This window comes from Elephas maximus, chromosome 6 (assembly GCF_024166365.1).
Source record: "Elephas maximus indicus isolate mEleMax1 chromosome 6, mEleMax1 primary haplotype, whole genome shotgun sequence".
NCBI lineage: Eukaryota > Metazoa > Chordata > Mammalia > Proboscidea > Elephantidae > Elephas > Elephas maximus.
In genome coordinates, this window is record NC_064824.1 from 69,670,575 (window position 1) to 69,693,051 (window position 22,477).

Below are 22,477 nucleotides of genomic sequence, written 5' to 3' on the forward strand. Positions count from 1 at the left end.
TGAAGGGAAATCCTCCCTGTAGGCAGAACTTCAAGCACAGCACCTAGCTGTTCATTTTGCTTGGAAGGAGAGATGGCCAGATGTACGACTGTATACTGATTCATAGGCTGTGGCCAATAGTTTGGCTGGATGATCAGGGACTTGGAAGGAACATGAGTGCAAAATTGGTGACAAGGAGGTATGAAGAAGAGGCATATGGACAGACCTCTCTGCATGGGCCAAAGAACTGAAGATACTTGTGTCTCATGGCAGTGCTCCCAAAGGATGACCTCTGCAGAGGAGGATTTTAACACTCAAGTGGATAGGATGATGTGTTCTGTGGATACCAGTCAGCCTCTTTCCTCAGCCACTCCTGTCACTACCCAAAGGACTCATGAATAAAGTGGCCACAGTGGCAGGGATGGAGGTTATGCATGGGCTAAGCAACACAGACTACCACTCACCAAGGCCAACTTGGTTACAGCTACTGCTGAGTGCCAATCTACCAGCATGCCAGAGACCAACACTGAGTTCCTATTATGGCACCATTCCTAGGGGTGATTAGCCAGCAACCTCATGACAGGTTGATTACACTGGACCACTTCCATCATGGAAAGGGTCGTGTTTTGTTCTAACTGGATAGACACTTACTCTGGATACAGATTTACCTTCCCTGTATGCAATGTTTCTGCCAAAACTATCATCTGTGGACTTACAGAATGCCTTATCCACCATCATGGCATCCCATACAGCATTGCCTCAGATCAAGGGAGTTACTTCACAACAAATGAAGTGCGGCAATGGGCCCATGTTCATGAAATTCATTGGTCTTACCATGTTCCCCATCATCCTGAAGCAGCTGGCTTGATAGAATGATGAAATTGTGTCTTCTAAAGACACAACTAAAGTACTAGCTAGGTGGCAATACCTTGCACAGCTGGGGCAATGTTTTCCATAGGCTGTATATGCTCTAAAATAGCATCCAATACATGGTGCTGCTTCTCCCATAGCCAGGATTCATGGGTCCAGGAATCAAGGGGTAGAAATGGAGGTGACACCACTCACTATTACCTCTAGTGATCCACTCAAAAAATTTTTGCTTCCTGTCCCCACAACCCTATGCTCTGCAGATCTAGAGGTCTTAGTTACAAAGGGAGGAATGCTCCCACCAGGAGACAAAACACTGATTCCACTGAACTGGAAATTAAGAATGCCACCCAGCCACTTTGGGTTCCTCATGCTTCTGGACCAATAGGCAAAGAAGGGAGTTACTGTATTGGCTGGTATGATTGATTCTGATTACCAAGGAGAAATAGCACTGATATTACATAATGGAAGTAAAGAAGGGCATGTCTGGAATACAGAATATCCCATAGGACATCTCTTAGTACTACCACGTCCTATGATTAAAGTCGATGGGAAACTACAGCAACCCAATGTCAACATGACTAGTAATGGTCCAGACTCTTCTGGAATGAAGGTTTGGGTCACCCCACGAGGTTGATAAATATATACATATACATGTATATATATAGGGTCACTATGACTTGTAATCAACTCGATGGCCACAATTTATATATCTATATATGTATCTATATATATACATATACTGTCATGGATTGAATTATGTCCCCCCAAAAATGTGTTTATCAACTTGGTAGTCCATGATTCCCAGTATTGGGTGGTTGTCCTCCATTTTGTGATTGTAATTTTACGTTGAGAGGATTAGGGTGGGATTGTAACACCACCCTTACTCAGGTCACCTCCCTGATCCAATGTAAAGGGAGTTTCCCTGAGGTGTGGCCTGTGCCATCTTTTATCTCTCAAGAAATAAAAGGAAAGGGAAACAAGCAGAGAGCTGGGGACCTCACGCTATCAAGAAAGCAGCACCGGGAGCAGAGCGCATCCTTTGGACCCAGGGTGTCTGCGCCTGAGTTCCTCGACCAGGGTAAGTTTGAGGACACCCTGAATTTGGACTTGTAACCTACTAGACTGTGAGAGAATAAATTTCTCTTTGTTAAAGCCATCCACCTGTGGTATTTCTGTTATAGCAGCACTAGATATCTAAGACAGAATTTGGTACCGAGAGTGAGGTGCCACTCTAATAGATACCTAAAATGTGGAAGTGGTTTTGAAACTATGAATGGATAGAGTTGCGACAGCAGCAGAGAACCAGCACAGCAGAGAACCTGCGGTGGCAGAGAAGCAGCAACAGCAGAGAACCAGCAGCCGCAGAATCAGGAGACCAGCACGAGATGGTGCTGGAGCCAACCCACAGAGCGAGAGAGCTGAGTGCAGGAGGCTTCCTGGCAGAGTGGGACACCTCCAGGCACTTATTAGTGGAGCTACTGAGCTTTGGAACACTTGCCCCAGCAGGGCAGATGTGGGCATGAGACCCAAGGAGCCTAGACGCCAAGAAATCAGGAAACAAGCTAAAGAGACAGAGACCACAAGAAGCTGAGCTGCCTCAATCTCAAAAGGTATGGCCATGACCTCAGGGGTTTCAAAGGGTGGAGCCACGGCCTCTGGTGTTTCTAAGGGTGGAGCTGCCACTCACGCTATGAGAATTGTACACCTAAAGCTGAGGGAGCAGAGGTGCTGTCCCAGTGGGCCTGGAAGGCACAGCTGAAGCCCAGGGTCCGGGGCCTCCACTCAGAATCTGGAGAGTGTGGCCAATACCTAGAGGCTAGAAGGCAGGGCCATTGTGTAAATTGTCTCAGGGAAGAGAGAATTATTTTCAAAGCTTTGAGGGCTAATGTAATGTGTTCTGCTGACTTGCTTGGTGCCTGTTATCCCTTCTTTTCCTCCAGTTTTTCCCACTTGTAATGGAAATGTCTAGCTTTTGGCTGTTCTGCCATTATACCCTTGGAAGCAGATAACTTGTATTCTAGATTTCACAGATGAAGAGGAATTTTTGGATTTTGGACTTAGAGTTTAGACTTTTGCTATGATATGATGGGGTGACTAGGTTTTACATGCTGTGAGGATGTGATTTTTTGGGTGCCAAAGGGTGGAATGTCATGGATTGATTATGTCCCCCCAAAAATGTGTGTATCAGCTTGGTAGGCCATGATTCCCAGTATTGGGTGGTTGTTCTCCATTTTGTGACTGTAATTTTATGTTGAGAGGATTAGGGTGGGATTGTAACATCACTCTTACATCACCTCTCTGATCCAATGTAAAGGGAGTTTCCCTGGGGTGTGGCCTGCCCCACCTTTTCTCTCTCAAGAGATAAAAAGGGAAGCAAGCAGCAAGTTGGGGACCTCATTCCACCAAGAAAACAGCACCAGGAGCAGAGCACGTCCTTTGGATCTGGGGTCCCTGTGCCTGAGAAGCTCTTCAATCAGGGGAAGTTTGAGGACAAGGAACCTTCCTCCAGAGCCAACAAAGAGAAAAAGCCTTCCCCTGGAGCTGACACCCTGAATTTGAGATATATATATATATATATATACACAAATATCTTTATCCCCCCCCCTTTACTCCATTACTTATAAAATACAAGATATAAATGGGGCTAGCGCTTTTTCAGTTGTGTGCATGTTACTTGTATCATGTTAGATATAGGTATGAGTTTATAACTGCCTTTATTCAGAGACTACATGTAGTTTAAGGAGACATGTACAGGTGCCAAGTTGACAAGGGGTGGATTGTGATGTTAAGGTTAAGAGTCAACATGGCTAGGCCATGATTCTCAGTGGTTTGGCAGATATTATGTAATCATCCTCCATTTTGTGATCTGATGTGAGCAGCCAATCAGCTGAAAGGGATGTTTCATTGGGGGCGTGGCCTGCATCCAATATATTGCCTTCTCAATCCTACATTCAACTTGTCATCCTCTGACCTCCTGTTCTTGGGACTTGAGACAGCAGCCTGTCGTCTGACTTGCAGATTTTGGGATTTGCAGCTCCCACAGTCCTGTGAGCCAGCAGCCTGCTGTCTAACCTGCTGATTTTGGATTTGTCAGCGCCTGCAACCACGTGAGTCAGGAGAAGCTTCCACCCTGATACCAGACCTATGGACTTGAGACTTGCCAGGCTCCAAAACTACATGAACCATTTCTTTGAAGTTAAACTCTCTACGTATATATTTATATATATGCTTCACTGGTTTTGCTCCTCTAGAGAACCCAGCATACCACATATAAACATTATTATACATATCCATCTTTATCTATATTTAGCTAAACACAAGTTCATAGTTCACATGGATCATCCTAGCCTTTCTCTCTTGCTTATCTGTATCCTCCCACTACAACATTAAGAAACCTGGCCCCTACCATTCATCACACATGTAGCAATTGTTCAATTACTATACAAGTATATAGTGATTTCAGAATTGTTAACTGTACTCCTGTGGGAAACAACTTTACCAACCAACCAGGGTACAGTGCTTATGTGTAGTTGTTCCTTTAGTATTACAGACTCCACTCATTTCCATAGTTACATAGGTCTGCACATTTTCTGCTCACCCCCGTCAGTGAGGCTGTTTCAAACATTTATAAAACAGACTTCTTTGTCATAGTCTGCATTCCATTCTGGGATCCTCCTTCTATGTCCTAAATAAACTTGTAAAATTTTATACATTAAGGCTCATTCTTTGTGCTGTAAAGTTGTATGTGTTTTGACAATGTATACGATCATGTATCCACCACTACAGTATCATACGGAGTAGTTTCACTGCCCTAAAAAATCCCCATTGTGCTTCACCTAATCAACTCTTCCTTCTCCCTAAGACCCCTGTTGCATTTTCCTAACAGAGAATGTACTCAATTATCGTTGCCACTAATCCTTTCCTCTTACAATTTACAAAACACGTTCACATTTATGACTTGTGTGATTCTCACTTCAATCCTGAGTATTTCCACTGAGCAGATGATTGAACTCAGAGAGAATAAGTGGCTTGGTCAAGACCTCACTATGTGGTGATGCTGGCACTAGAACTTATGCCTTGGACTCCCTGTATGATGATGCTCTTTCCACGATACAACTCTGCTTCCTTGTTTCAGTAGGGAGGGGAGGAAGCTGTGAATAGGAACAAGAGGAAGAAGAGAAGAGAGAAATGGTGGTAAGTGACCATTTAAATCATAAACTTACATAAAGCTAACACGAAGATTTACCCCAAAATATAAGAAAGCTGAATTTCAGTTTCAGGAATTCCAGGTAATTTGATGAATCTGACACCTTAAAATTCTTTCTATTATAAAATGCCCTAAAAGTCTGGATAAATACATTTAAATATGTATACCCAGTAAACCAACCCAGTGCTGTTGAGTCGATTCCAACTCATAGCGACCATATAGGACAGAGTAGAACTGCCCCATTAGAGTTTCCTATATATGTGTATATATATATATATATATATGTATACACATACACACGTATATATCATGTTAAAACCCTTCCGTTATGAAGTTTTTTATTTAAAAAAAAATTTTTTTTGATGGTATGTGTTTTCAGTTTTGGAATGCATACTTACGAATTGAGTGTGTTTAAACTTTTGGTTGCTGAGTATGCACTTGGAGAAATATGATCTGGCAATACAATTTGCCAATGAGACTAGTAGCATCGTGGCGCCACCGATCTGTGGCATGACAGTATGCCAATGCAAACTAGAGGTATAATTTATTGTGGGCGCCTTTCCAAAACAAACTCATCAGGGCTCTCTAACTATCACACAGGAAAGCCATAATTATGCTTGCAAGCTTTATCTCACAGAAATAAATGAAAAAAAGCCAAAAGTCTACAAAACTAACACATCCGAGAAGCATCACCTAATAAAATGGTCAACCTATACAACAGTGAGGCTCCCAGTCCAGTCTGCTGAGCTTTACCCATTTCAAAGGGACCTACCTCTCACTAAATGCATTAGAACCAGAATAATGCCTTGCCAACGAAGCCCACAGGCATAAAAAGTTGCTGACAAATCACTTATGGCAATGGTAATAAAAGAGTTATTAAACGCATCACTGAGCCAGCAAGAAAAAAAAAGAAATCCTCAGAGACCAAAAGCTAACAAAAGTCCAAAGAACTGAATGAGCACTGAAGCCATCAGCTGCCCAAATCCCACAACATGTAAAAAACAAAACATACCACAAGGGCTTATCTAAATAAACTCAAGTTTGAATTAACATTAGAAAATATATTCATACAATTCATCACATTATCAGATTAAAGGGAAAAAAATCTGATTACCTCTGTAGATAGAGAAAAGCATTTGATAAAATTCAACACCCATTCATGATTTAAAATCAAATAAACAAAAGTTTTAGCAAATGCAAAGTGGAGGAGAATTTCATTAACCACATGAAGGTAGCTGCCAAAAACCTACAGTGTTAATAGTGAAACATTAGCAGTATTTCCTTTATACACATGAATAAGACAAAGGTGTCCACTATCACTAGTTCTATTCAACAATACACTGGAAGTACTGGCCAGCACAGTAAGAAAATAAATTAAAGGGAAAATGGTGAGTAGGAGGCAATGAAACTCTCAAAATTTGCTGAGGATATGATTATTTGCATTAAAAAAAAATCTGATGAACTTCAATCTCATTCACCTTAAAAAAAACAAATGACAATTATTACTATTAAAAAGAAAAATTTGCAAGGCTGCTGAGTCGACATACAAAAAGAGTTAATTGCATTTTTACATACTGGAAATAATTAGAAAATCTAATTTAAAAATATACCATTTACAACACTGCATATAATATACATAGAAAGTTGTAAAATATGTAAATCCTTTAAGGAGAAAATCATAAAACTTCATTGAGAGATATTAAAAAAGTTCTAAATAAAAGGAGTGATATATATTCTTTATCTCAAGAATAGATTTGATGCATTGAACAGTAATGATCAAAGACCAGACGAGTTGTGGAATGACATCATACATGAAGACAGCAATAGTTCATTAAAAATACAGGAAAGAAAGAAAACCAAAATGGATGTCAGAAGAGACTGAAACTTGCTCTTGATGGTAGGGTAGCTAAAGTGAATGGAAGAAATAATGAACTAAAAGAGTCAAAGAGAAGATTTCAAAGGGTGGATCAAGAAGACAAAGTATTATAATGACATGTGCAAAGACGTAGAGTAAGAAAACCAAAAAGCAAGAATACGATTGGCATTTCTCAAGCTGAAAGAACTGAATTAAAAATTCAAGCCTGGAGTTGCAATACTGAAGGATTCTACTAGGAAAATACTGAACGATGCAAGAAGCATCAAAAGAAGACGGAAGAAATACGGAGTCACTATACCAAAAAGAACTGGTTGACATTCAACCATCTCAGGAAGTAGCATATGATCAAGAACCAATGGTACTGAAGGAAGAAGGCCAGACTGCACTGAAGGCATTGGTGAAAAACAAGGCTCCAGGAATTCACAGAATACCACTTGAGAGGTTTTAAAACAAACGGATGCAGCGCTGGAGGTGCTCACTCGTCTATGACAAGAAATTTGGAAGACAGCTATCTGCCCAACCCACTGAAAGAAACCTATATTTCCGTTCACTCCAAAGAAAGGTGATCCAACAGAATATGGAAATTAGCGAACGATATCATTAATGTCACACACAAGTAAAATTGCTGAAGATCATTCAAAAGTGGTTGCAGCAATACATTGACAGAGAACTGCCAGAAGTTCAAGGCAGATTCAGAAGAGGACTTGGAACCAGAGATATCACTGCTTATGTCAGATGGATATTGGCTGAAAGCAGAGAATACCAGAAAGAAATTTATCTGTGTTTTAGTGACTACGCAAAGGCATTCAACTGTGCGGATCATCATAAATTATGGATAACATCGAGAAGAATGGGAATTCTAGAAATGTGCTAATGAGGAACCTGTAGATAGACCAAGAGGCAGTCATTTAAACAGAAAAAGGGGATACTGTGTGGTTTAAAGTCAGGAAAGGTATATGTCAGGGTTGTATCTTTTCATCATATTCAATCTGTATGCTAGCAAATAATCCAAGAAGCTGAACTATATGAAGAATGTGGCATCAGGAATAGAAGACAACTCATTAACAAACAACCTTCAATATATAGATGATACAACCTTGCTTGCTGAAAGCGAAGAGGACCTTAAGTACTTACTGATAAAGATCAAAGACTACAGCCTTCAGTATGAATTGTATCTCAACATAAAGAAAACAAAAATCCATATAACTGGACCAATAAGCAACATGATAAACAGAGAAAAGACTGAAGTTATTAAGGATTTTTTACTTGGATCTACAATCAACACCCATGGAACCAGCAGTTAAGAAATCAAACCATGTATTGCACTGGACAAATCTACTGCAAAAGACCTCTTTAAAGTGTTTAAAAAGCAAAGATGTCACTTTGAGGACTAAGGTGCTCCTGACCCAAGCCATGGTATTTTCAATCACCTCATATGCATGTGAAAGCTGAACAATGAATACAGAAGGCCGAAGAAGAATTGTTACCTTTGAATTATGTTGCTGGTGAAGAACATTGAATATAGCATGGACTGCCAGAATAACAGTCTTAGAAGAAGTATAGGTAGAATGCTCCTTAGAAGCAAGGATGGGGAGACTTTGTCTCACATACTTGGGACATTTTATCAGGAGGGACCAATCCCTGAAGGAGGACATCATGCTTGGTAAAGTATAGGGACAGCGAAAAAGAGGAAGACCCTCAACGAGATGGCTTGACACAGTGGCTGTAACAATGGTCTCAAGCATAACAATGATTGTTAGGATGAGGCAGGACCAGATGGTGTTTCTTTCTGTTGTACACAGGGTCGTGCTCTGAGTTGGAACCCACTCGTCCGCACTTAACAATAGTCTTCATAGACAGGTAATTTGATATGGTAAAGACACTATCAGTTCTCTCAAACTGATTACAGATTTAATGCTCAATCAAAATCCCAACAAGGTAACTGTGGAAATTTAAGCTGATTTTAAAACATATATGAAAGCGCAAATAGTCAAAAAAAAAAAACAAAAAGGTAAGATACTCCTGAAGAAGAGGAATAAGGTGAAGACTTGCCCTACCAGCTACCAAGCCTTATTATAAGTGTAGTTATTAAGTGGTCTAGTATTAGCCCAAGAGTAGAAAATTATGACTGAGCAGAAAACAGAGCCTAGAAATAGATCCAACCATATTTGTAAACTTGATGCATGACAGAGTTAGTGTTCCTCTCCCCTCCACATACCATGTATAATCGCCTCCCTTTATGTAGGGACAGGACCTGTGAATACTGTGGGATAATCTCTCCCCGATTAGGTTACTTTAATATGACTCCATCTTAGCCTTGAAGAAGCAAGTTGCCATGTTGTGGAGAGGGCTGGGCAGGAAAAAGTGGTGATCTATAGGAAGTAAGTGTTAGTCTTATAACTGCAAGGAACTGAAGTCTACCAACAACTGGTGAGGCTGCAAGAGGACCTCGTGTCTCGGATGAGATGGTAGCCTTAGCTGATCACAAAATTGCAGGTTTGTGAGACCTGAACAGAGAACCCAGACTTCTTATCTACAGGACTATGAGATAATAAATACATGCTGTTTTATGTCATCAAGACTGAAGGCATGGTATTTTCAATTGCATTTCTCATACGCAAGCGAAAGCTGGACAATGAAAAAGGAAGACTGAAGACAAACTGACTGATTCAAACTGTGGTGTTGGCGAAGAATATTAAATATACAATGGACTGCCAGAAGAAGGAATAAATTTGCGCTGGAGTAAGTACACAGCCAGAATGCTTCGTTAGAAATGAGGATGATGAGACTTCGTCTCACTTACTTTGGACATATCATCAGCAGGAACTAATTGCTAGAAAAAGACATCATGCTTGGTAAAGTAGAGGGTCAGCAAAAAAGAGGGAGACCGTCAAAGAGATGGATTGAAACCATAGCTGCAACAATGGGCTTAAACACAGCAATGACTATGAGGATGTTCAGCACCAGGCAAAATTTTGTTCTGTTATACATAAGATTGCTATAAGTCAGAGCAGCCTGGACAGCACCTAACAACAACAACAATTTGTTACACAACAATAGAAAACTAATGCCCTCCTTAAGATGTGTACCAGGAGACAGGTATAAGAATACCTATAGCAGCACTTTTCTAGGTAGAAAAGCTTGACAGATAACAAAATCCCAGCCAGTAGAAAATGGATAAACAAACTGTAGTAAATCTATACAATGGAATATTACACAGTAGTAAAAATAAATGAACAGATCAAGTGTAATCTTGAAAAAATAGGCAAGTTGTAGAGAAGTACATACATTCAGTATGATTCACATCATATGACACTCAAAAACATTCAAAACTGAACAATATGTTATGTATACAAAGAGGAAGGAGGGGTCCAGGAACTGGTAGGGGTATAGAGGGGTCTTGAAAGTTTTAGGTAATGTTCTGTTATGTTTTGTTTTAAAGCTGATAACAGATATATGGGTATTCATTTTATAATTATTATTTATACATTAAGGAGCCTTGGTGGCACAGTGGTTAAGAGCTCAAAAGGGTCTGCAAAAGGTCTGCAGTTCGAACCTACCAGCCACTCCACAGGAGAAAGATGTGGTAGTCTGCTTCACTAAAAATTATAGGTCGGAAAACCTATGGGGCAGTTCTACTCTGTCGTATAACGTCGCTATGAATTGGAATCAACTCAACGGCAATAAGTTTGGGTTTTTGGTTATTTATACATTATGCTCTTTGTACATAGTCTTTTGAATAAATACTTTTTCTAATAAGATAGAAGAATGGTTTGAAAACTTTACTATCAATTCCTTAAACCAAAATCTTTTGGGACTTTGAATATGGACGTACTTACTATATCATCAGACAAATATTAGAATACACAGAGAAAAAGAAACATAAGAGCCAAATTTGTGGTCAAAAGGCTCAATAATTTTAAAATAAACCCAAAAGTGATTTTCACCTGGGCTACTGCCAACTGTCTACTAACCAGTCTCCCTGTTTCACTCTTGTTTCTGATGCTGTACCCAACCATTTTTTAAAAGGGAACACAGTATCACTCTAACGATTTTCCCATCATATTACCATGGCTCCCCATGCTCTGGTTCCTGCCTACTTTTGGGATCTGATTTTGTTCCACTCTTTCCACATGCTCCAGCCACAGAATCGATCCTAATGTTCTGTAGCACTAACAGCTATGATGCTAACATGTACATTTAACAGAATTCACACATCATTTCATTGGCATTACAGCATGAGTAGTGCCTTGCTTCTCATTTCTTTTGGGGAGTTTGAGATTTTTTTTTTTTTTTTGGCATTTTGTTTTACTGTGATTTTACTTGATTCTTCTCTTTTCCTCATCCTTAATATCTATCTACATGTCCAACTATAGGACAGGTAGTTGTAGTCCTGTCTACTAAACCAAAACATATTCTGAATCTGTTCATTTCTCTCCACCTCTTCTGCTACTTCCGTAGTCCAAAACCTTTATCTGGACCAATGCAGGAGCCACCTGTCTCCTTGGTTCCATTCTTGCCCCCTGACTGTATATTCTCTACACTATAGCCATAATGATCTTCTAAGACAACTTAGATCATGTCACTCCCCTTCTTCAAAATCTCCCGTGGCTTCCCATCACAACAGAATACATTCCAGAATTCCTTACCATGGCCCACAGGCCCAGCGTGACTTGGCCCAGCTTACCTCTCAACTTCAATTCCCTCTTTCTCACTAAAAAGCCACATGGCCTTCTGATAGTTTTAGAATAAGCCAAGCTTACTATTGCCTTGGGGACTTTGCACTCAATGATTCCTCTGCCCAAACCACTCTTTTTCAAAAAATTTTTGGTGAAAATGTACACAGCAGAACATACACTTACTCAACAATTTCTGCATGTACATTTCAATGGCATTGCTTACATTCTTCACATTGTGCCACATTTTACACTGTCTCTACCCATATTGTTTCATTGCCATCGTCTTAGATTTACTACCCCCTAAACTTCTCGCTGGAGCCCTGGTAGCGTAATGGCTAAGAGCTTGGCTGCTAACAGAAAGGTCGGCGGTTCGAATCCACTAGCCATTCCTTGGAAAATCTATGGGGCTGTTCTACTCTGTCCTGTGGTTGCTATGAGTTGGAACTGACTCAACGGTACCTAACAACAAAACCTCTCATCAAGAAGCCCTAGTGGCACACTGGTTAAGCACTCGGCTGTCAATTGAAAGGTTGATGGTCCACCAGCAGTTTCATGGGAGAAAAGACCTGATGATCTGCTCCCGTAAAGATTTCAGTCTAGGAAACCCTGAATGGCAGTTCTACTCTGTCCTGTAGGGTTGCTATGAGTCTGTATCAACTCAAAGACACGCAACAGTAACAAAATCCTCATACATACTTTATAGTTACTTTGCAGTCAATTTGGTCAATTTGCATTTAGCGTCAATTTGATCTCATATAATTAATTCTTTAAAGCAGCACAATGCTCAAGGTGAACATTTTTTTACTAATTCAGCTAACTAAACTGTTGTTTAGTTTAAAGACGACTTCAGAGAACAGTTTCAGTTAAAGGTTTAAAGATTTTCTCAGGGCAATAGGTCTGGCGGTTCCTCCAGCCTCAGTGGGTGCCTGGACCACTCTTACCTCAGATATTTGTAGATTGGCTCCTTCTCATCATTTAAGGCTCAAATCAAAAGTTCCCTCTTCAGAGGCCTTCCCTTACCACCCTGACTAAAGCAGGTCCTCCAACTACTCTAGCACATCACCCTGTTTTATTTCTTCACAGCACTTATCACTACAGGCAGTTTGTGGGTTAGAGATTACGAATGTCTGCCTTACAAGACAACTCATGCTTGCCCTTTAGTGCTATGTAAATTTGCCCTCACTTTGAAACCACTGAACCAACCCCTACTAGCAACAAAGTCTTCATCACAATCACATTCACTTGCTGCACATGCAGCTTTTTAAATCATTGAAAATGCTTCGAGCCTTTTTCTTGCACTAATATAAGGCTAAATTAGATCCGTATGCACCTGTTCCAACTTACCTACAAATTCGACTCAAAAACAGTTAGGAATGGATCTGGTTCGTAATCCAGGGACTGCCTGTACCTGAAAGTCTTGTTCTTTAATCTACTTATTTATTGTCATCTAGTTGACTCCAACTCATGGTAACCCTACATGTGTCAGACTGTGCACCACAGGGTTTTCAATGGATGATTTTTTGGAAGTAGAATCACCTGGCCTTTCTTCTGAGGCACCTGAGTAGACTTAAACCGCCAATCTTACAGTTAGCAGCAAGCTCATTAACTGTTTGTACCACCCAGGGACTCCTACTTGCTTATTTATTGTCTATCTCCAAGTAGGGACCTTGACTATCCTGTTCACTGCTATATCTTACACCAAAACAGTTCCCAGCAGTCTGTAGATAAATGATAATTACATGTTGAATAAATGACCTCCTGTGACCTTGGTTCAAATTTCTCTAACATCTCTGAACAAACGCTGAAGTTTAATAACCTGAGTGTTTTATGTATTGATTCAGTTATATTTCTTTAAACAAAGTATGTGAAGGAAAAGCATCTTATTAACTTCTGAAATCATATTTCCTCTTCCTTTTCTTTAAAATATCATGTCTAGGATGGTTAAGTATTCTGTAAACATCACATAGACACAGAAATGAAAAAAGGAACCAATGTTTGTTCTATGCCCAAAACTGAGAGAAGTCAATTCCAAATCCCGAACTGGCACTGGGGATATCTACTTTACCTTCAACAAATGGAAAATACCTACAGGAAGTCCCTGGGTTACAAACGAGATCCGTTCCTGGGTCTGTAAGTAGAATTTGTAGGTAAGTCAGAACAGGTGCATACAGTTCCTACTTAGCCTTACTTTAGTCCAAGGAAAGGCTGAAAGCCTTTTCAACGATTTAAAAGCTGCACATGCAACAAGCGACGGTGATTATGCTGAAAAATTGGTTGCTAGCAGGGATTGGTTCAGTGATTTCAAAGTGAGGGCCAATGTACGTAACATTAAAGGGCAAGTACAAGTTGTCCGAGTTGTCCGTAAGTCGAACACTTGTAACCCTAGAACTGCCTTACTTTACATGTGGAACTGTTGGGAATTTAAAATTTTAAAGTTATATCTTTATGTTAATATTGCGATTTCTTATTGACTTAAGAAATAAGGGTAGGTTAAATCTGCACCGATGCTGAAAGCACTTAGCTGTTGATAATAGATTCATTCAAACATACTGTTTTTAGAGAAGGCTATTCATCCATTCAACATACATATGCCTTAACCACATTTTCAGCAATGTACAAAGCATGTAGAATTAATTTCTCCCCAGGCTTGTTGGCCAACTATCCTGGGCAGAAACTGAGTAGCAAATTAACATTTTGCCCAATATTTTGACAAATGACAATTCTAATATGGTGCCACAACCAATACATGCAGATTAACATGGGAGATGCCAAAAGTTTACAAGTGGTACTGTGATACCTGGGATGAGTCTTTAAGATATTTAAATAACAGGTAAAAGAAAGAAAGTAAGAGAGTTCCAAAAAGGAAATTTCAAGTGTAAAGGCATGTTGGCTTGAGACAGTGGGCAAACATATCAGCACCACAAGAGCAAACAGTGAGGGATGGTTGAAGAGATGAGGCTGAAAACGTGTGCAGGATGTAGATAATGGAGTATCCTGTATACTAACCTAAGGAATTCAGATTTTATCCTATAAGGCAGTGGTTCTCAAAACAAGATTGACAGAACCCTGAGGATTCATACATGTATCCTAGAGGCTATGAGATTTCTCTAAGAGAAACTTTTTATCTTCCGTTTGATAAAAATCTGAAAAAAAAATTAAAAGATACTCTGGATCATTTGAATAACCACCTTAATAATTGCGTACTGCCACAAGATTTCAGTCACACATTTGTGTTTAGCAGTGTCCTTGCAAACAAGTGATACCATTTCTATTGATGGAGGTTAATGAGAAAGGTGACTATGATATGTAAATGATGTTGTTTGACAAGTAAAGGTCAAACGAAATCATGACACATTTAACAAAGGAAGGTTTTGCAGTGGTTTAAACTGAGAAAAGACATGAAAGCATTGAGTAATCTCTCAACACAAGGCGATACACACTGGCCTTACTCTAAGGAAGGTATTTGATGGAGAACAGTATAGATTCACTTTTTAAGCTCTTCAGGTCCAGCAAAACAGTCTCATGGTCACAATGAATGAGCATTCATTTGAATTTTATTGATCTTACAGTTTTGCTTCATTTAACTTTAAATGTTTGGGTGTTACAGCTTAGTAAAAGCTACAATAACGCAAAGCTACAATATAAGACCTTTATACCTAGTTTTATATTTGCATATATTTTAACATAAAGGAAATACTGTAAGTCAACAATGGAAGCTCCTGAATACCTACTTGGGTTTGAGAAAAACTGCTATGGGTGATTGGGAGCCACTGAAAGATTTTAAAAGGGAAATGCCAGATTTGTGCTTTAGAAAATCACTCTGGCAGCCAGCCGTGTGGAGGGCTGAAATTGGAAGTAGCCAAGACAGACAGAAAGAATAGTTAGGAGGCTACTTAAATAATTTGATAAAATGATGAGGCCCTAAACTACTCAGGGGAAATGGAAATGAGATGGATAAGAGCTACAATCAAAAGAACTCCGGCGTGGGTTAGGGTAGGAGGGAATCCAGGATGACTCTCCCCTTGGTGACTAGGTGAGATACAGACCACAGAACACAAACAAGTGGGGACGGAGGGGAAGGAGAAAAAGAGATGATGAATTCCATCTAGTAATGATTTGAATTTCATTTCAACCAAAGAAAATCCAGTTATCTTTTCTGGGTTCCAGTTTTCTCAGTGACAACTGCATTCATTAACTACCAAATTGACTATTGTACGGTTCTCTAAAAATATACAAAGTACTCCATAAAAAAAAAAAGTATCCTGTAAATAAGTCATGAAAAATCAGCAAAAACCCAGCAGGGTTAAAAGGATACGGCAAATTGTTACTGAGCACTTAAATTGTGACCAGACGCACTAACCTAGTATTGTACTTTGTGCTCTGCCAGATGCGACCACGATCACTCAAATTTTCGCTGGGCACCTATGAACAAGAGGTAACATGCCAAGTCCCCGTGGGAAAGGCAAAGATGGCACTTCAAAGGACTTGCAGCAAAGCAATGGGTCACATCTGGTGCAAGATTACTGAAAATTTAGTGTGCTGAGAACTTTGTACCTACAGGCAGAGCTAGTTAACAAAGTATACATCATCTTTTACTTAGAAGAACCAAAGTGGAATATTTTAGGTAGTCCCAAAAGAATGTAAACATTTCATATTTTATTCCCTATAAGGAAACCTATGGAAGCGAGAGGAAGGAAAATGCAACGATTATCGCAAAACCAGCCCGCGTTCCCGCAGGCCACAAAAGGGCGCGGAGGGGGGCGAGGGGTTGCTCTGGGAAAGAGTAATTCAATCCTAGTTTGGTGGGAAAGCCAGCATCTTCCATCACTAACCCATAATACAAAAGCATAGTTTGTAGACCCAAAATGTTTAACCCTCCATCTCCTCCACAATGTCAAACGTGTGGCTGAAGGGAAAGCCACGGGGCATACCTTTAGCACAACGCGCTGCTTGGGGGTCGCATTCGACACGGCGCCCCCCACCCCGACGCCCTGCCCCAGCCTCCCAGAACGCAGGTCGGGGCCTGAGAAGCGTAGGGGGAATCGGGGAAGTGAGGGATGGATCTCTGAGTGCAGGGTGCATTCAAGAAACCGAGAACAGTAGGCGGCAGCACAGTACTCGCAGATTTGCCTAGAGCCCGCGTGCAATCCCGGAAACGCACGCCAGCCCAACAGCGCAGCCTCCCTTCGACCCGAGAAGGCGGGACGGGGTGGGGCCACAGCGGGTTGAAGGCGGGGCCACGAGACGAACACGCGGCCGAGGAGCGAGGACCGCGTAGAGGCGGGCCTAGAGGCTGGACCTTAGCGGACTGGAGGCGGGGCCGAAGCGAGACCTCGCTCCCCATTGCCTTGTGGGAATTGTAGTTCTGGGAAGAAACCAGGCTCGCTAAGAGGTCGCTGGGAACTACATTTCCCGGTGAGGAAGCGGCCCTCGGAGGCCGCGCGGTAAGGGATGTGTCGCATTGTCCGCGGCCTGGTTCGGAGCAGGCGAGTGTTGAAGCCGCAACAGGAGCAGGCCGGGAAGGGGGCGTTTTTTTCCTCCCCTTGTCTCCGCGCTTGGCGGCGGCTGAGCTACTGACGAGAGGGTGGTGCCGACTCATCCTTTTCTCTCCCGGCCTCCGTGTGTCCCCAGCCGGCTACCCGTGTCAGCTTTTCCTGGGCCCTGAAGGGAGTTGGGGCCTTGAGGTTCAAAGGTAGCAGCCGCTTCCATGAGAAGGAGTGAGGGGCACTCCCCTCTCCCGCCCCGTCAAGCCCGTGGCCTCGCCCGAACCTCCATGGGCAGGACCCGCAAGCCCAACGTGTGCCGCCTGCTGAGCCGCCGGGCGCTGGGCTGCTTTTCACGCGACGCAGGCGTGGTACAGAGGACGAACCTGGGCATCCTGCGGATGCTCGTGTGCCAGGTGACCGCCTGCTGGCCGGGAGCGGAACAAGGGGCAGCGGGGCACCAGTGGTCCCGCTTCCTGTTGGGGTGCAGTTTTTTACGCCCTAGGGCCCCTTTTTAAGATAGTCGTATGTGATGGGGTGGGGAATACATTCCCTGAACCTGGCGGATTAGTAAATAGCTATTAAAAGGACTACAGATGCTTTCAGTTTTAAGCTTTTATGTCTTCCTGAAAACAATCTAAAGTTGGTCGCCCCACTTAAATTATAAACGCAGCGTGAGAAGGAATCGGAAATAATGTGTTTAAGTAACATACACGAAATTACTTTGTAAACTGTAAAATTAGGTGTCCAACTTAAAAATGGTGCACAGCAGAGGTTTATGAGTTCTTTCCTAAACCTGAATCCATTGTGTCTTTCAGGAAAGTACTAAGTTTAAGAATGTTTGGACAACTCATTCCAAGTCACCTATAGCCTATGAGAGAGGAAGAATATATTTTGACAATTATCGGTGCTGTGTTAGCAGGTAACTTTTGGTGAATTTTTTTTTTATTTGATGCCCTTCATTTTTTATCTTAACTCTAATTTTTATAGAACCACATGTGTACGTTAGTGTACGTTCACTAATTCTATCTTATGCCAATTCAAATCTGCTGAGCCCCTCTAGTGAATTTTTCATTTCAGTTATTGTACTTTTTAACTCCAGAATTTCCATTTGGTTCTTTTTTTATAATTTCTATCTCTCTATCAAAAACTCTAGTGGCATAGTGGTTAAGTGCTACGGCTGTGAGCCAAAAGGCTGGCAGTTCAAATCCACCAGGTGCTCCTTGGAAACTCTATGGGGCAGTCCTACTCTGTCCTATAGGGTCTCTATGAGCCAGAGTCAACTTGACAGCAATGGGTTGGGTTATCTCTTTATTGATATTCTCTATTTTTGATGAGATGTTGTCATACCTCCCTTTACTTCTTTAATTATGAGTCAAAATCAACTAGACAGCAACGGGTTTTAGTTCTTTCGGTGGATTTATAATGACTACTTTGAAGTCTTTGTTAAATCCTACATCTGGTCACTCTTACAGGCAGTTTCTGCTGCCTACTTTATTTCCGAAGTATGGGTTATAGACTTTTCTGTTTGTTTGCATGTTTCATAATATTTTGTTGGAATGGAAACTGGACATTTTAGATAATGTAGCAACTCTGGGTACTAGTCCCCACCCCCTAGAGCTTGTTATTTTCTTGTTTAATGACTGGCTGGATTATTTTAGTGAAGTCTGTCCCAGCCCCATCCCTACCGGAAGTGTTAAAACTCTGGTGTTGCTCTTCGGGGTGCACAGCCTTGTATATACTTAAACATTTACCCTGGGATGACAGTGGTTTTGGCAGGGCTCTCTTTGTTTCCCTGACTATAAAAAAAAAAAAAATACCTTGCCATTAATCTGCACTAATTATCAGCTGATTGCCTTATTTGTTTTAACCATGCCCTGACGTATAAATCAACCCACAGCCTAATTCAATCATATTTGGGTAGTTTTAAAGGGATAGATTTTTAGGTTAGTGTTTAAGGTTTTGCCCCCAAGAGGGCTTCTCCCACCTTTCTCTTTCAATGTTTCTCTCCAGAAAACTACTCGGCCTACACTTCAGTGTGTGTATATACGTATACCTCCAATTAATCTACCAAACCAAAAAAAAAAACCCCACTGCCGTCAAGTCGATTCTGACTCATAGGGACCCTATAGGACAGAGTAAAACTGCCCCATAGAGTTTCCAGGAAGTGCCTGGCGAATTCGAACTCCTGACCTTTTGGTTAGCAGCTGTAGCACTTAAGCACTACGCCACCAGAGTTTCCATTAATCTACCAGTCTCCTCCAAATTGCCTTTCCCCCCAGCCTCCAGTGTTCTTGAGCATGTTCTCAGGGTTGAACTTCACACTCCATTGCAAATGAAGCCACCTCTTCTGGGAAGCGGCTAGGAACTATCTGCTTTACGGCCTGCTTCTCCCCCCGGCAACTGAGCCAAGGCTCTGGAGCTGGAGATAGGGTTGGTGGCTCATTTCTCTGGAATGACTCCCATTCTAGGAACTGAGCTTTTGGTTTAGGTGTGGGGGGTGGGGGAAATAGCAGGTCTTCTCAGCATGGGAGCTGCCCTATAAGCCAGGACAAAGGTGATGAGTGGGGGCTGGGCAGGAGAAGAGAACCACCACCTCTCAGCTGCAGTACCTTGGTACTTAGCGTCAGTAGCAGATAGGTGGAAGCAGTATGAAAAATTCTGTCATCCTTTCCCTCTTGGGAAGATAGCCCTCTAACTGGGAGTTGGGGGAAGAAGGGCCCTGTGTCTTGGTTATACCAGTCTGTAGTGGAGTTTCCGTCTCACTGAGCTGGTAGCTGGGAACGAGGAGGAAGGGAGAATAATAAATACCACAGACTCTAATAATTCTTACCAAACTCTACAAGATTTTCTTGAATAAATGTTTCTTCATTTGCCATATGCCCCCAGGACCATTTCCAGAGATTTTAAATGGTTGTTCTTTTATAATTTTCACCATCTTTCACTGGGGAGTGTATCTGCAGAGCTTCTCACACTGTCATGCTGGAAGTGGAAATCTGGGCATTTCCTTATATGACCATATTGTCATTATCACACCCAGCAAAATCAGCAATAATTCTTTGGTATCATTTAATGCCCAATTTGTAACTTGCCCAATTTGAGGTACCCATTTTAATTAAAAATTTTTTTAATCAGAGTAAAACCAAAACCAAACCCATTGTCATCAAGACAATTCTGACTCATACCAACCCTATAGGACAGAGGAGAACTGCCGCATATGGTTTCTAAGGAGCACCTGGTGGATTCGAACTGCCAACCTTGTGGTTAGCAGCTGTAGCCCTTAACCACAGCGCTTGCTACCAGGGTTTCCAATCAGAGTAAGCAGTATTGATTTGTGATCTAATGGGGAATATAAATAGTGTTAAAGAAAAGGTCCCCCCCCGCCCCCCCCATTTAGACTGAACTCTTAATCTTTCACAGAAACTAAAAACTCACGATACAGACAGTCCTGGGGAAAGTTTAATTAACTAGATAAACCGTAACTAGCCTATAGAATGCAGACACAAACACTTAGTAAACCAGTCCGAGCCATCTCCTGCTGATTAAGTGAGTGACACAATCATTATAAATTTCCTTTTGGGAAAATCCCCTAAACTGTGTATAAGCTGATCAAAATTGTAATGTGATGAGTTCATCTCCTCAGAGGGGTGCCCTCTCTTCTCAAATGTTTTTTTCTGCCCAATAAAACCTTTTAACTCAAATTAACTTATTGATCAGATTTTTTCTTCCCACAAAAGTATCTAATTTTGAACTTCTTTAGCATGCCATTCAGAGGTGTTTAGTCCACAGGTTAGAATCACATTTGAGATTGCTTTAATTCCTGTGAAATTCTGTTTATTTAAACCTTTGAATCAGTGAAAGAATAGTAAAGGTGAATAGTGTCTCTTTCAATAGTAGCTTTATTTTCAAAATTTAGCAGCTAAAAGAATGCACAGTGGTTAAGAGCTCAGCCGCTAACCAAAAGGTCGGCAGTTCGAACCCACCAGCCACTCCTTAGAAACTCCATGGGGCAGTTCTACTCTGTCCAATAAAGTCGCTTTGAGTCAGAATCAACTTGATGGCAATGGGTTTGATTTGGTTTATGATCACATCTCAGTAGTAATCAAAGAAGTACAAACTAAAGGTAGGATACTATTTTTCACATTAAAAAGATAGTGCTCAGTATTGGCAGAAATACAAACTTGTTCAACCTTTCTAAAAGGCAATTTGGGAATGAAAAAACCTTAAGTATTTTTTTTTTCAATTCAATAATTTTCATTCTAAAACATTGGGCCCCTTTTTATTCACAAATTTTCATTTCAAAATATTGAAAAAATAGTATATGAAGTCCACAAACTTCAACAGATATTCATATTCAGTATTTAGAGGTGTAAGAAGAATTCAGTTATGATCCAATTTTGGAAAATTTTCAGGTAGGAATATGCATATAATGAAAACCTAGAAGGAAATGTACCAAAATGTCAATAAGTCGTTATTTTTGGTAGTTTTATAGTATTATAAACTATTTTAATATACTATGTTTTCAGGTTTTTTCCTCCAAAAAACCTGTTGTCGTCGAGCTGATTCCTACTCATAAAGACCCTATAGGACAGGGTAGAACTGCCTCATAGAGTTTCCAGGGAGTGCCTGGTAGATTCAAACTGCCTACCTTTTGGTTAGCAGCTGTAGCTCTTAACCACTATGCCACCAGGGTGTCCTCCCCCATGATATATAATATAAATTGTGTGATGGGAAAAAAACGTTAACATTTAGTTAAGAAAAGGAAAGCAAAATAACATCGTATTTAGATATTCAGAATCTCTGAATAGAAAAAAATCACTCACACCTGAGCAAACACTGTCTTTGTTATCAAGAAGAATAATGTTTTATTTTCCTTTTTTCCCTAGTGTTGCATCAGAGCCGAGAAAACTTTATGAGATGCCAAAATGTTCCAAATCAGAAAAAATAGAGGATGCTTTATTATGGGAATGCCCAGTGGTAAGATTTGCTTCTAGACCATTTGTTTCTAGAGCAGTTTTAGCTTAGAAAAGCTGGTGATTATTAATAAAGTGTATAAAAGGAATAAAACTTAAATATCATAGTGATTTCTGAATCTTTTCAAGGAATCAAGAAGAGAGTTTATCTTTTGGTTTTCGTTATTCCTTAGTGAATAATTTCTGTCTTGACTATAAGATGTAAAATGATACCCGTGAAGAGTGTGCTTCTTAGTTCAAGTAGATACACGAGACTAAATGGGCAGCTCCAGTCCAAAGGCGAGATGAGAAGGCAGAAAAGGATAGGAGCTGGTAAGTGGACACGGGAAATCCGGGGTGGAAAGGAAGAATGTACAGTTACATTATAGGGGTAGCAACTAGGGTCACATGTGTGTATAAATTTTTGTATG

The 22,477-nt window shown here is 40.9% G+C and overlaps 2 protein-coding genes across 5 annotated transcripts in view; one reads left to right on the forward strand and one right to left on the reverse strand.

Moving 5' to 3' along the window:
- METTL8 (methyltransferase 8, methylcytidine) overlaps positions 1-16,738 on the reverse strand; it is a 114,295-nt gene extending 97,557 nt beyond the window's left edge. Inside the window, exons 1-2 of one of the 4 annotated variants that reach the window (XM_049887423.1) lie at positions 16,543-16,629; positions 4,823-5,000 (exon numbers count right to left, since the gene is read on the reverse strand). Coding sequence is in view for 1 of the 4 variants with exons in the window: in XM_049887417.1 (XP_049743374.1) it covers positions 16,543-16,693 (151 nt within the window). In the remaining 3 variants the exon portion in view is untranslated. Of the gene's footprint in view, positions 1-4,822; positions 5,001-16,542 lie in introns of all 4 variants that reach the window. The other 3 variants (XM_049887417.1, XM_049887412.1, XM_049887421.1) reach the window with 3 other exon arrangements.
- A 500-nt stretch (positions 16,739-17,238) lies between these two features.
- DCAF17 (DDB1 and CUL4 associated factor 17) overlaps positions 17,239-22,477 on the forward strand; it is a 38,201-nt gene continuing 32,962 nt past the window's right edge. Inside the window, exons 1-3 of the mRNA XM_049887411.1 lie at positions 17,239-17,510; positions 17,913-18,016; positions 21,981-22,071. Of these exons, the coding sequence (XP_049743368.1) occupies positions 17,319-17,510; positions 17,913-18,016; positions 21,981-22,071 (387 nt within the window). The 5' untranslated portion in view covers positions 17,239-17,318. The remainder of the gene's footprint in view (positions 17,511-17,912; positions 18,017-21,980; positions 22,072-22,477) is intronic.